The sequence below is a fragment of the Wolffia australiana genome, chromosome 15 (genome assembly GCF_029677425.1).
Source record: "Wolffia australiana isolate 7733 chromosome 15, ASM2967742v1".
NCBI lineage: Eukaryota > Viridiplantae > Streptophyta > Magnoliopsida > Alismatales > Araceae > Wolffia > Wolffia australiana.
The window spans coordinates 11,935,553-11,951,043 of record NC_135849.1 but is presented as its reverse complement, the minus strand read 5'-3'; the positions used below and the strand labels follow the sequence as shown (position 1 = coordinate 11,951,043).

General features: G+C 42.0%; 1 protein-coding gene across 1 annotated transcript; it reads right to left on the bottom strand.

The window, feature by feature from the left end:
* Positions 1-5,919: 5,919 nt before the first annotated feature.
* On the bottom strand, positions 5,920-7,327 carry LOC144712665 (gamma-glutamyl peptidase 5-like). Its single transcript, XM_078586933.1, has 4 exons — positions 7,010-7,327; positions 6,356-6,520; positions 6,111-6,278; positions 5,920-6,024 (listed from the first exon to the last, which is right to left on the bottom strand). Exons 1-4 carry the CDS (start codon positions 7,325-7,327, stop codon positions 5,920-5,922), a joined length of 756 nt encoding a protein of 251 aa, XP_078443059.1.
* Positions 7,328-15,491: the final 8,164 nt, after the last annotated feature.

Genomic DNA, 15,491 nt, shown 5'->3' with positions numbered 1-15,491 from the left:
AATGATGCCAAAAATTCATGATACAAAAAATCATAAAAAGCATAATATCAATATATAGATAGATATAATCATTTAAATATAGATGAAATACCTAAATGACCACATAAATACAAATAAACATGCAAATGCATTATATTAATGTATGTTATTATGGATGCAGGGGTGATGGCATTGGGGATCATTAAACAACGATGGTCATGGAGAATGTATTTTTTGTGGCAGTAAGTGTGGCAAGCATTTTTCTCATGCCAGCTGTGGTAATTGAAGTTGAGGTGGTTGTTGGAACTGCCAATGTGGTTGATGTGACTGCATAGCATTTACGATAGGCATGATTATGGTAATGATAACCCTTGCAGCTGTAATTGTGGCTGGGTTAACGTTGGTGACAATCATTATGGATTTTTTTCTCTTTGGTCATAGATTTTCCATATATCATAGAAAAGGGGGCTCTAAGGATTTAATATAGATACTGATGGAAATATATGTGGCCGGCAAGCCAATCACACATTCCACATCTCGTTCCATGTTCATTAATAGAACATATTCATTATAGTGCACGTGTGATGCGTATAATGAAGTCCATGAATACATGATCAGACTTAGTGAATTTAGATGAGATCGTAATATGGAGATCACTAGTCTTTAAGCATGTGCTCTAAACATTCCTATTCAAAGGATACGCGAGAAGGACATCAAAGTATCTGGATAAAATAGCACTATCTAGCCTCACTCATATGATGAGTATGGCAGGTCTCGTAGCCATTAGTGTGGTGACACTAAGGATAGATAGTGAGTGCTCTTTAGTGGAAAGAGTTCACTGAATTGATCCGTACGAATCCCTGAATGGTATTATACTGAACTGTCAATCAGGTTGATTCACGTCACGGTTGTGTAAGTGGTCCTTAGACCTAAAACACCAAAGACGTCTTGTGGACGGACGGTTGTACTTTGGCTATGGCCAACGAGTCTCTAATCATGGGATTCTAAACGGTCTTAGTTCGGGTGCATCAAGAAGTACATGAAGGCGATTGAGTGGTCAAGATGGGATCGTCCACCCTCGGTATAAGAGGTGACAGCTCAAGGAAGATGATGCAACGAAGTCCTTGGCCAAGGTAGTGAAATATCGGAGAAGAGTTCTCCGATGATTTCTGAATGCATCAGTACTAACTCGGATGATCAATTAGGGTTTGACAGTTGACCATACCCTAAGTCATCCAAGGAGCGTCAAGTGGATGAGGGATTATACATACACAGTAACCGATGATGAACATGTTCCATGAGTGAGTCGATACACACTCCTTTGTATCTTCTAGGACACAAGGTGTAGCTTGGCACCCCACGTGTCGGAGTCTCAACCTATCGATTGGGTAATATCGATCCGACATTAATTAATCTATATGATGATATAGTTAATTAATTTGGAAGGCCAATAAACGTTATTGGGCCGTTGGAGTCGTTAACTAGACTGATACATGGGCCTAGAGGGTCACACGCAAATTGTCTTTTGGACGTTGGAAGATATACTTAAGTTTTGGGGGTTTTATGAAAAATACCCACTTAGTATAAATAGGGGAAGGCCCTGAACGAAATTCACCCAGGCTAGAATTGTTCAGGGGCGTTTTCCTTCTTCTCCACTCTCCCCACTCCCCCTCTCCATCCCTGATGTGATCGGGATGACGTAACGATGCCGACAGAGAAAGAACGGGGCTCATCAACGAGATGGAGGAGATCTGACACGCCGAGGACCGCGTGGATACGTCTAGAGGCTGCACACTTGAGCAGCTCGACTCGTCCCACTCTGGGATTGAAGAAATCACGAATGAGATTCGTGCAAAGGTACTCATTTCGATGTTTGTGTTGATGCCGTTCGATTCGAAAAAAGACTTCCGCTGCGCATCGTTTTGATTTGTTTATCCAGATCTAGGCCACTAGAACCCAACAGATACTCCATGGGCCTCTTACGCATCATCCAAATTCACCTCTCAGTTTGACATTTAAAGGCATGCCTGGCATTGACGAGCATGTTAGGGCATTCCATACGTGCCACATATTCTATATATTCTGCCTTTTTTCACACAAGTGTGGCAATGGTGAGTGTAGAAAAAGTGTTTTGGTTTTAGCATCACTAGCAGCTTGTGATGCTACTAGTGGTCATGGAGCTAGAGAGGCCACAATTTCTTGTATACAATATAAGTATCATTTGGGAAAGGATTCATGGCAAAATAATAGACAGTGTTTGGGGATGGCATGACAGAAATGTAGGGGGAAAATTTGGTGAACGGGGTTCCCATCACATTATCTACTGTAGTGAACCTTGTTGAAGCTACGGGACTGATAATGTCAATGGAAGTGGCTTCCAAGGCAAAAGTAAGTGAATCTTGAAGTGGCAATTTTTTTGTTTGTAACAGGTGTGGTGATGGGGGTTGAATAAACATTGACTATAGTGTCATATGTGCTGGTTGGTACCACATGAAAGACATTTATGGCAGATGAGCAGAGGTTCTCCAAACCATAAAATCTTGGAATTGAGTGAAAAAAAACATAATATGTGACTATTTTGGTCTGAGTGATGAATTGTGGATTGATAGAAATGATAGAGGTCTATCAAGTTGGCTCTAAAATAAATATTATGAAGAGTAATCATGTAAAGATAAAAAATAAGAAAGTAGAAGAAAAATAAGAGAAGCAAGAATGGGCTAAGGCGAAAGAACTTTTGAATACTACAATCATTTCCCTCAATATTGTTGTTCATACATCAGAAAATCCTAGAACAACACATGTAGATCAGATGGAACAGATGAAGATCAACATGACTTTAAAATTCATCAAATGTAGATCAGATGGATTCATGAAAGGTATCTATGACCCTATGATTATTCAATAATGTTTTTTTCTCATCAGATGTCCAATCACTTACTGGCCCTGCAGTGGATTAGGTTTTCTACATTAAGTCATTATACATTTAGGGATCTTGATATAGATATCTATCAGATCTCATAAAAAAGCAATTACTATTTAAAAATAATAGAGAGATTAATGGAACAATCGATATATGTATGCACTTGCACCTCCTCGCAAGTGTCTAATGCCCAAATTCTCCAACTAACTTATTATCTGACTTTAATGATGGGATACTTGTATCTGGAGAGGTCACATAAGAACTAAAAATAGAATTACTCTTATAAAGGTTTGGTGATTGTATCAATCACCCCCTCTTTGAGCAATAGGTCATCCTTAAGCTATTTCTTATTATTACTTATGCCAAGCATGTGTGTTTATTTTGTCACCTAAGTTCATATAACTCGGGATGGATTTTTCAGTAGTGCAAGAAATAGATAAACAAATTCCCCAATATTTAATTGGACCACTAGGGACTGGAACATCTGGGTAGCATCTGGCATACTGACCTAATATGTGGCTAAAGTTATTGGAAGGGTGTCTACCGTTGAAGGTCAAGTGGTGGTCAGTACAGTGGCAAGTTCTGGTCGGTGGAGTAGATAAAAATAAGAAAAATATGGAGTAGATAAGATGCATCGTCACAACTTATAAAAAAATATAGTGATAATTGATATGAATGTAGTTTGATTCCCAGGAAAGGTATAGTTGCATGTAATAAATATATCCCCTTGGTTACTGTAGTGCATAGGTATGAGTATTGGTAAGCCAAAGCCTAGTGTTCCAGTGACGAACATAGCAAAATACCTCAAATTGAGAGGAAAATACCTTAAATCCAAAAAGAGTGTTTGGAGTCATGCTATGGAAGAAGAGTTGGGTTTAATTGAGAGGAATGAAACATGGGAAATGCTGGCTCCTCCACCAGGATTCAAGCCTATTGGTCTTAAGTGGGTTTATAAGGTGAAGCGGAATTCACATGGTGATATAGTAAGACATAAAGCCAAACTTGTGGCTAAAGAGTATGTCTAAAAATATGGTATTGACGATGAAGAAGTCTTTACTCCAATGACAAGAATGGAGATTATTCGTACAAGTCATCTCATGGATGTCAAGTCAACATTCCTCAATGGTGAGTCAGAAGAAGAAGTATACATGAGACAGCCAGATGGTTTTATCAAAAAGGGAAATGAACATGCAGTGATGAAACTTAATAAGGCCTTTATGGTACACCAAGTTAGACAAGTGTCTAAAATCTTGTGGGTTCACTAGAAGTTCTCAAGAGCATGCAGTCTACTACAAGAATTCAAGTACCTCATGCCTCATAGTTGGTGTATATAATGATGGCTTGTTTGTTATGGGATTAGAGGCTCATCAAATTGGAGAGTTCAAGATCCATATGAAAAGTAAGCGTGAGATTAGTGACCTTGGTCTACCCTCCTCATATCTTGGGATTGAAGTCACACAAACATTTGGAAAACAAATTGAGTCTAAGGATTTATGCCTTCAAGATATTGGAGAAACATGGTATGATCGACTCCAACCCATAACACACTCCAGCACAAAGAGGATGCAAGTTTAGAAAGGAAGGGTCACATTCTAAAGTGAACTCTACAACCTATCGGAGACTAAGGGAAGCCTCAAGTACTTAACCCACACAAGACATGATTTTATGTTCTCAGTTGAACACTTACGTAGGTCTATGGATAATCCAACAACTGAACATACTACTACCACAAAGAGATCCTGAGTTATGTGAAAGGGACATTATACCCTGTTTTGGTTTATAAGAAAGGAGAGACAGACATGAAGTTAGTTGGGTATAGCAATAGTGATCATGCGGGAGATCCAGATGATAGGAAGAGCATAAGTGGAATGGCTCTTTCTCGGAACCAACTTAATCTCATGGGCATCTTAGAAGCAAAAAGTTATGTCTTGATCATCATTTGAAGCTGAGGACGTCGCATCCACTTATGCACTTACTAAGGAATATGCTTAGCAAGATTAATTGGTGAACTTTTGGGTAAAGATGTGATATCATTGGCATTAATGGTCGATAACAAATCGTCCATAGGACTGTCCAAGAAACCCGTATTTCACAGTAGGTCCATGTACATAGAGACCAAGTTTCACTTTAGAAGGACATGCTTGGAAGAAAAGAAGATGGAGCTGGAATTCATAACCTCAGAATACAAATTGTCTGACCTTTTCACCGATGCATTGGGAAGACAAAGTTTTAAGAAATTCATCAACGTTTCGGCATACGAAGCATCACAAAAGGCATCATGTTTGGGAGGGAGAATGCAGTCTTAACATGGTGCGGCTACTCCAGAAGTTTCTCGAGAGGCCGATAGACAACTGAAAAGACATCCATTGAATGCCCTTTTAGAGCCCTACGTTTCTCTCTCTCTCTCATGATCTCTCCAGCTTAATCTAGAGATGTCTTCTCATGCCTATATAAGCACCCTTTGACCCTCATTATAACTTAACTTTGGAATAAAGATCTCTCCTTAGTTTTTTGTGTCACTTTCCTTGATCTAGAGGAGTTTAAGTCCCCTAGTCTACAGATGAAACAATGGTTAAGATAAAACTGCCCACCCAAAAAAACAAGTGTGCGCGCACACAAACACACTTTATTTTACTCTTTTCAGGGAATTAGTTACACGTCAAGAACCTTGTACCCATCTGCTAAACTATCCATGAAACTCTCGCCTTTGTTGCCCCCAATCCCAGAGCCAGATACCAACCCCGCTCATCTATAATCGCTCTGTTGCCTCCCTCTCCGCATTTAAAAAAGATGCTCTGTTGTGTAATTCTTCGCAAGTGAATAGTTCGTGATGTATCATCTTTGCAAATTTACTCCGAACGATTTTTCCTTTTTGCTGTTTCGACATCAAACAGGTTCACGACGGAGTGAAATTCGCTGTTTAATCAAATAAAAGAATGTTCTTGTTCTTTTCGTCAGTGGGAGATACACAGTCAAATATCACTGTCCTTCTACATGTCCGACTTCATATACGGTGTTTGCTATATGTTTCTCCCTTTAAGGAAGCCCCTGCAGACGTTGAGCCAGAATCTTCTGTCTGGCTCGGAGTTATCAATGTTCGTCTTTACATCCTTCACAAAGTCGCTCTGCAATTGCATCAGAGCTTTGTTAGAGGAATAAAAATACAAGAAATATATAATCGACAAGAGGAATTTCTCCGTCATTCCCCCACCTCTAGCTTGTCTTGGGCAGCGAGGCGGTCAACAAGGTTGTTCAAGATGTCTTTGGTATACTTTGGGTGGCCCTGGATGCCTAGTAGACGATCTCCCACTGAGAAAGCTTCAACAGTCGTATGATTAGACGTCGCAATGATTTTTGCGCTGGGAGGTAACTCCCAAACCTGCGGTTTAGTATTTAGCTTACGTTAGAAATGAATTGAAATGTTAAATATTTGGGAGAAAGTTAACCAATAATCACCTCATCCTGGTGGATCTTAATGAGAGAAGGAGTGGTGGTCTCCAGGACGCTGCCGCCAACAAGTCTTGATGGATTAGTCTCATCCACCAGAGTTACCCTTTTGATCCCGATATTCCAGCCCTGACGCGATCTTCCGACCCTACCGCCCAAGGCCCGGCACAAAACCTGTCATGAACGAGGTGAATCAGCAAAAAACCCAAAGGAAAGCACGAACAGTTGCGTTTTAATTTCCTTAATGCACAATAATATGTATTATTCCAAAGTACAAACCATCATGTAAATCCCAATAAAGCTATTCAGTTGAGTTAATATGAGTTTCAATAGATGTGAACATGTTATATCTATCCTAATCAAAATAATGGAAAATATGAACTGTTGCGTTTTGCTTTCCTTGATGGAGAATAATATGTATTACTTTAGATTACAAGGTAGCATATTAATCCAAATTAAGTTAAAATGGGGTTCACTAAATGTAAGGCCCAATTTCTTTGGGAGCCCCCATTACTCTTAAGAAGTTAACCAAGAGCCCACCTGTTGATTCAAAAGCCTATCCTTCAAGATCAACCGTTCTTTATCTTCTGTTTATTAATTGTTTTATCCGAAAGTATCCCTCAATGAACCCTAAATATTCTTGGCACATGAAATGAAAGATACCTGGTGACCGAAACAGACGCCGAGGACCCTCTTCTGCATAGCGTGGAGTGTTTTTATTAGTAAGCACAGGCGAAGTACCCAAAGTTCGTTGCCATGGGCGTCATGAGGACTTCCACTGACCACGAAGCCGTGATATTTGACTAGCTCTCCAATCTCCGGGAACTCGCCGTCAACAACCCGGAATACGTCCCACTTCTCCCCTTCCTCTCCGAAGGCTTCAACAAAGACGTTGAAGTATCCTCCGTAGGCTTTTGTAACGTAGTCTGAGTCCCTGGCAGCTTGAAGCAGCGCGTATCTCCTCTCCCCGGCCACCCTCATCTTGTTTCTATTGTGATGGAAGATGAAGAGGACACGAGAGCGGAGCTTTCGGGTGAAGAGAGGTAGAACAGTGAAGGCTTTGTGTTCCCATATCCTGTCGAGTGCCTTTTATATAGGAATTGAGTTCTATGCAATCGGCTGCATTCTTAGCCGCGTTTTTGACTCCCCATCGTCAAACATACAACATTAATGAGTCCACAACCTTGGCCGCCGCGGCCAGTTTGACGTTTCCCGCACTGACAAGCAATTGGAAGCTGCCTTACCGCGTTTTTCTCTGTCTAGTAGACCCGTTCACTGAAGCCGCCGGCCTCTCTCTCACTCACTCTCTCTCTCTCTCTCTCCTTCTCTCCCTTTCTCTTTGGCAGTCTCCCTCCTTAGCGCGATCTCTCTCTCTCCTTCTCCCTGTCGCTCTCCCTCTCCCTCCCCCTCTCTCTCTCTCTCTCTCTCTCTCTCTCCCTGTCGCTCTCCCTCTCCCTCTTGTTTGCTCTCTCTCCCTCTCTCTCTCTCTCTCTCTCTCTCTCGCTCTCTCTCCCTCTCTCTCCCTCTCCCTGTCGCTCTCCCTCTCCCTCTTGTTCGCTCTCTATCCCTCTCCCTCTCCCTCGTCCCCTCTCTCTCTCTCTATGTCTGTTAGTGTCACACGGTCGAATCTCGAGCTAGGACTCTTCGCTCGGAATTGACATGTACCGGCCTCAGTGCTTGGGCAGAACACTGAGCAGCCTTGATCTCTTGCAGCGGAAGCACTTGGGATTGCTTAAGATCGCATAGAAGGGTTAGAGGAGTGGTTGGTGCTAGGCACCGTCAGTGAATATGGTCATTGCATTAATATCATCAAGAGTACATCGTAGTTTACATGGGAGAAGACGAGGGGTGTTACAAGGAACGAGACGAGGCGCCTTGAGCCGAGGTAATGTCGCTACAACGCCTCGGGGCCACCGCTCCGCGCGCGCGCGCCCGCTCTGCCGCTACACAAGCGCGCCGGGCCGGGCGCCGTGCGCCCGCGGGCCTGGTGATCACACACGCCACCCCTGCCTTGACGATCACACACGCCACCGGCACCCATGTCGACACTCTAGCATGCAGTCTGCGCGACGCCGCCGCATTCGACGCCCCCAAGCTGGGCGCTGCGCGCCCAGCACTACCTGCAGGAGCACTGCGCGCCCGTTGTGCCGTCTCGGCGCTCTCCGTGAGCCAATTGCCTTAGTCTCTTGGCGGGATGTCTCCCTACCGCACGCCCCACACACGCAATGCGCACGCTGCCCGCGCGACCGCTGCGCAGCAACCCGCACAACTCCGCGCGCTGCACCCGCGGCATGCCGCCCGGCCTGCGCGTCCCGCACCCGCGCACAGCACTTCCGCTCGCAGCGCAGCGCGCTGGCGCTGGCGCCAGTGGCGCTTGGCTTTGGCGCACGGCGCTCGGCGCGCGCGCGCGCGCGCACACGCCGATCAGCCCGCGCGCCCAGCACGCGCGGACCGTACTTGATCCGTCCCGCTCTAGACGTGGACAGGCACTTGCGCAGTCTGCCGTGAATCACCACCGACAGTGGCAATGGCCTAATAGATCAGGTATTTGGGCATCGCTACCCATTTGACTCAGTACTTAAGACTTCATGAGTCGAACATGCGGACAAACCTTCCCACTAAGCACGCAGGCCTCTGGGCAAGGAATGCCGCCTAGTTAGGGACCTAACAGTTAGTCTTTTCCCTAGGGATCTCTCTCCCCCTTTCCCTGTCGCTCTCTCTCTCTCTCACTCCTTTCTCTCTATCTCTTTCTCTCTGTCAGTTAGGCTCTCTCCCTATCGCTCTCTCTCCCCCTTTCCCCGTCGTTGTCCCTCTCTTTCTCATTCCCTCTTCGTCTCTCTCTCTCTCTCCCTTTCTCTCTGTCTGTTAGTCTCTCTCCCTAGCGCGCGCTCTCTCCCCCTCTCCCTCTCTCTCTCTCTCTGTCTGTCTTTTAATCTATCTCCCTAGCGCTCTCTCTCCCCCTCTCCCTGTCTGTCTCTCTCTCTCTCTCTACCTCTCACGGTCTCTCTCCCCCTCTCCCTGTCGCTCTCTCTCTCTCTCTCCCCCTCTTCCTGTCGCTCTCTCTCTCTCCCTCTCTCTCACTATCCCTCATCCTCTCTCACTCTCCCCCTTTCTCTGTCTGTTAGTCTCTCTCCCTAGCGCACGCTCTCCCTCCCTCTCCCTGTAGCACTCCCTCTCTCTCCATCTCCCACTCGCTCTTTCTCTATACCTCTCCCTCTCCCTCTCTTTTTCTCTCTCCCTTTCCATCTCGCTCTGTCACTCTCTCTTTTTCTCTTCCTAGTTCCTACCGGTCTCTCTTTTCCTCTTCCCGTCTCTCTCCCTCTCTCTCTCCCAATCTCTTTCTTTCTCTCCCCATCCCTCTCTCTCGCTCTCGCGCTCCCTCCAGTTTTTCTCTTTCTATCCATCTCTTTCTCCATATGTATACAAGTATGGAGAGAGAGAGAGAGAGATGGCGGCTGGGATGGTGATTGCCACTTTATTCGTAAGAAAACCAAACGGGGCGAGTGGCAGATTCATCTTTCATATATATCCTAATTAAGGAAAACGTGGGTTATATTAAGGCGGGATAGATTACGTCCAAGGGTATGGACGAAATAATTGTACATATGCCCATTTGGATTCTCTCTCCTCCATATTTCCCTAAAAAACTTAGAAAAATCTATATTAATATATTAAAAATATCAAATGGTTTTTTTTCGTTCGGAATGAGAGACGGGACAGTTTTTTCCCAGAGGAGACAAAAATTTGTCCCGTGAGGACTGAACTGAACGGTTTTCGTACCATTGGATGAAAATTCGTCCCGTCCTTTGTCCCTACACCAAATTTGGACGTCAGACGGGACAAAATTCGTCCCGTCCGGATGATCCGGGACTGGAGTGATATGGGAACAGCTTCCTCCATTATGCGAGCATTCAATTTTAAATGCGATATTGGCCACCATCATTGCCAAGTGGTCATAAGTATTGTGAGAAAATTCAACATTGTAGGGGATAACCCTGACTTTGGGCATCACACGAATATTTAAGTTTTAGTGGGCATGATATTGTGCCATTTTGTCTGAAGGCTGATGATCCTGGATGATCATTAGATGTGGCAGAGAAATGTGAGCGCGGAGTGGTCCACATTGTTTTTTTGGTTTCTTGTTATCTCCTGACACAAAATGTAGAGGGGATATAAAAATTCCCAAAGTGAGGCTACATTTTATCGATCCAAGATTCTGTTTTTCTTTCTGATTCATGGAAGAGTTTCTTGAGTTTACTAATTTTGACATGAGCTCTCTATGCGATCTGTGCTGTCAATGAAAAATTATCGGCAGTGATCGACGCGAATGGAAGTCCACCTGGAAGCTATCGGGTTGTGGGAGATAATTTCTAGCGAGGAGATGAACTTGGGACTAACAGATATTGTCAATCATTCCCATTGGAATTTCAGAGGACGTGATGGATCGGCTGGATCCAAAGAAATTTGTGAAGGAGATTTGGGAGATCCTACATGTATCAAATCTTGGAGAGGATCATGTAATCCAATCAAGGATTTAAGGGCTTCTATGAAAATTAGAGCTCCTGACAATGAATAAGTGTTGGGGATTTGTCAGCCCCCCTCTTGCGGGAATGCGAGAGAGGGGGGGATTGACTAGTCTAAGGCCCTCTTGAGAGAGGGAGTGCGGGAATCGAGGCGCCCCTTTCTCCTCTTCTCCTTTTTGAGGAAATAGCCCATTTAGGGGCCCATTTTTCTCTTATTTAAAGGGGTGTTCATCTCCCTTGAAACCTAATCAGATTTGCAGCCATCAAGGGTATTTTCTGTTTATTCTTCTTGTCTCTTCCTCTCTTCTCCTCTCTCTCTCTCCCTTGTTTATTGTCTTCATCACTCCTTGGTGGTTACTCCCTTGGCGTGGGATTTCAAGGAGGAATTTCTCTACTGCACCACACGAGAAGCCGGCGCCCTGCATCGAGAGCCTTGGACGTTGACGTCACGCCAGTGCCGTAAGGAGTTCTTATTATCTACCTCTATACGCTAACATATTTATTTTGTCTGAGTTGATTCCGCATTTCTACCATAGCATCTTGGGTTTGGATTTCTTCCATCCAGTCATTTTTTCAACTAGTGGTATCATAGCTATTTGGTTGTTTTACTCGGATTTGATATGGCATCGTCTTCATCTCGTTTTGATGTTGAGAAGCTGGATAGTTCATTGAACTTTAACTTGTGGTAGGTGTGGGTATATGATCTATTGATCAAGAAAGATTTGATCTTGACCTTGGACGGGCCGAAGCTTGATAATGTTACGGCAGCTAATTGGCACAAGTATCAGCAGAAGACCACGAGCACCATTCGGTCGTGCTTATCTGATAGTGCTCTTTATCATGTTCTTAGCGACAAGGATCCCACAACGATTTGGGATAAGTTGGCAAGTGCTTTGCATTGAAGTTGATGATGAGCAAGTTGGCGTTGAAGAGAAGATTGTTTGGGCTAATTTTGGGTGAAGGAGCTGATTTATTTGTTCATATTGGTTATTTCAATCAGTTGATTACAGATTTGATGAAGATAGTGGAAGTGTTCTCCGACAAGAAGAAAGTGATATTTCTGCTTGTTTCTCTTTGTGAGTCGTATGATCACCTCATGACGACCTTGTTGCATTGAAGCAAAGCACCAGGTCTTGAGGAGGTTATTACAACCTTGATGGGGTATTATCAGCGGAAAAAGGAGCTGAAGATACTCATGACGAGACACTCTACGTGAAAATTGGGATGGAACATGGACGCCAAAAGGAGAAGGGGAAGTGTGGAGAGAAGAACTGATGTGGGTGAAATTAATACATTAGCACAAATACATTATTAATAGTGTGTTCCTTGAGGGTGATCCGGGTTCGGTTTAATCCTATAGAAGGGGACTAAGTCAATGGAGTAGAGATTTAACAAAGATACTATGGTAATACTTATGATATTCCTAACTTAATGGAAATAGGAGATTTGAAATGATCGTCCAACGTTTAGCACACAAATATCCTAAAGTAAAGAATCACTCATAGAAAATTAACCATTATCATGAACCATAAGTATCTCAAAGTTAAGGTGTCACAAGGTACCTCAGAAGACGGGAGCGAATAGCTTGAATGTTATGATGTTGAATGACCTTGAATGATGTTGATTTGTAGCTCTGCAAGAGGAAGTGGATAAGAAGAGGAGAAGGTGGGGAAGCGGATAAAAGGGAGTGTGAGATTTGATTGGCACGAGAAGATGCTGATGTGTAATGCGAAAGGGGTGGAGATGAAGTGTGGAAAATGATTTAGAAATTGGATGCGATAAGGTGTGGGAATTGATGAAGTTAAGAAGGGAGACAATGAGAACTAGATGGAGATGATGGGTGAGATGGAGGGGTGTGTTCAATGATGGGGATGATGGGGGTAAGATGATAGGAAAATGATAGAGATGATTAACTTTGGAGAAAGGGAAAGGATCAACCCAAGAGGAGTTGACGATGTTGACGAAGAGAAGCCGTCGTAGCCGTTGCTTTGACGTTCCATTGCTGTTATCAAAGAAAATTACCAAGGAATCACTCTTTTCTCACACACAGCTTCACATTAATTCTCAAGCAAAAGTGTCCATACAAGCAGGCTCATAGCTCTTTTAATGGAAAAGAAACATGTAGTTACAAAGAAAATAAACTATCGACAGTTTAAGAGAAATTAGTAGAGAGATTTATGGTTCATGTAGAAGAAGTTATGAGGAAAGGTGAGGGAAAGAGGTTGGAGAAAAGTCAATTCGTAAGTTATAGGAGAGAGAGAGAGAGAGAGAGAGAGAATAAGACGGGGAAGAGAATGGTAGAATATTCAACAATAGTGAGCAGTTAAGAGGGTGAGAGAAAGGGTAGAAAGAAAGAGAACAAGTGGGGAAGAATAGTCAAAGAAAAGGGATGAGTGAGAAGAGAGAGAAAAGACGTGAGAGAGAGGAGAAAAGTCAAAGAAAGGGGCAGAGTGAGGAAATAGAAGAAAAGAACTTGAAATATAGAGATAAAAGAGAAAGGAGAGAAGAGAGAGGGTTGAAGACCACCAGTCCAAGTCTCAAACCAATTGGTTGAAGACCGTAACATGTCACAAGTGTCATGAGATAAGTTATAAGTAATGGTGAGTGTGATGAGATAATACGATTTTGAATTATAATAGTTTTGTGTCACATAAAGGGTGGTTATTAATATACTATAGCGGTTTCAAATGTGGATTCTCATGTCATATAACAGCCATTCACATGCTTCAAAATTCATTCAACTTTTTGACATATGATTATGTTGTGCACATTGCCACACTCAAGTGAATCTAGGATCATAAATCCAACAAAGAATATTTGAATTCGCAGCCCGATAAATGAACTTTTAGGCACTTTCCCTCGAGTGAGATTGTTTTGACCAATAAAATTAAGTTAATACCAATGTATGGGTAGAGATGTCCATCAATGATCTATTATCACATCAATGCATTTGAAAGAAAATAAATACAATACAATTCATTACAAAATATATTTGTTAACCAATTTTATATCTGAAAGTGGTCGACATACACAAATACGAGTACTAGTTTCATACACTAAAGTTACAATTGCAGAGCATTTTTAGGTTCATACATTAAAGTTCTAATTGTAGAGCATTTTTAGTTTCGTACATTAAAGTTATAATTCTAGAGAATTTTTAATTTCACACATTAAAGTTATAATTCTAGAGCGTGTTTAGTTTCATACATTACAGGTATAATTCTTGAGAATTTTTAGTTTCACACATTAAAGTTATAATTCTAGAGAATTTTTAGTTTCATATATTAAAGTTATAATTCTAGAGCATTTTTAGTTTGATACAATTTGCGTTGAGGGGATTTTAGAAAGGCTAGAGTGTAACACTATTTATTTGAATTATTTAGCACAGGGAAGCAATATATAACTTTAATAAAGTTATAAGTAATTTCATATTTTAAAACACATGAAGCAGGGAATCATGAGATAGTATCTATGGTTCTATTCTTTGTGTCATCCATTATTGGACCGTCATTTCTCGTATTTGTATGAATATTAACAATAAATTGGTGTACCAAATCCATCCATCACAATGTAAATATCATATATATACATAAAATTTAATTCAACCATTCATGATACATTCATTCTAATTTAATTAACATGAGTCGTATATCAGGATGATAGTATTTCTCTCACCGTATCAATCTTATTGGATTGGGTAGGAGTTTTATTTCTCCCAACCTTTAAATAGATATTTTATGTGTTATTTTTTTAAGGCTGTGATTGACATGAAACTGTAACCATTTGCAAGTGCAGAGGTAAAATCGAATTGTAATGGCCTGCAAAAACAAATGATAACATGATGACCAAATATCCATTGCACATATCAAATATGTGATTTCTGGGTTCCTTAGAAGTGACATATTGAGGTGTTCAAATATCTAGCCTCTAAATGTATCCACACAATACCCATAACATCAAATCTCCTCCTCCATCTGGATGAGCCCCTTTATTGATCCATGAATGTCATTTTGCCATTTAGATCTCATCAATAAAGCGAGAGAAGATAGAAGAAGGATGGTCTCTAAATCATTATTGCATGGGTGAATTTCATTCACAGCTTCCTCATGTTTCATGAAATAATAACGGCTTCCTCATGGGATTATTTCATGAAAATCCATGTTATATTTTATGACATCTATATTATCATTTGTGTGTGACCCTCTATAAATTTTTTTCAGTCTAGTTAATGACTCCAATGGCGTAACACTGTTGATATGTTGAGTTTTCAACAATTGTTGTCCAAGTCTACACCTGGCATTCTAGAAGATACATAGTATTAAGTAAACTCTCTCATGAAAGCTTACATACATCGGTTGATGTAAATATATTGTCACTCATCCCATCAATGCTCGTATGATGACTTAGGGTATTGTCAACTATCAAATCATATTAGAACATGCCAGTCAGTAATGATGTCTTTAAGAATCATCAAAGATGTGGACAATCCCATGTTGAACATTCCATTACATTCGTAAACTTCTTATTGCATCTATTGAGACAATTTGGAATTCCATGAGTAGGAGCACATACGTCATTGTCAAAGTACAACTATCCATCCATAAGATGTCTTTGGTATCTGA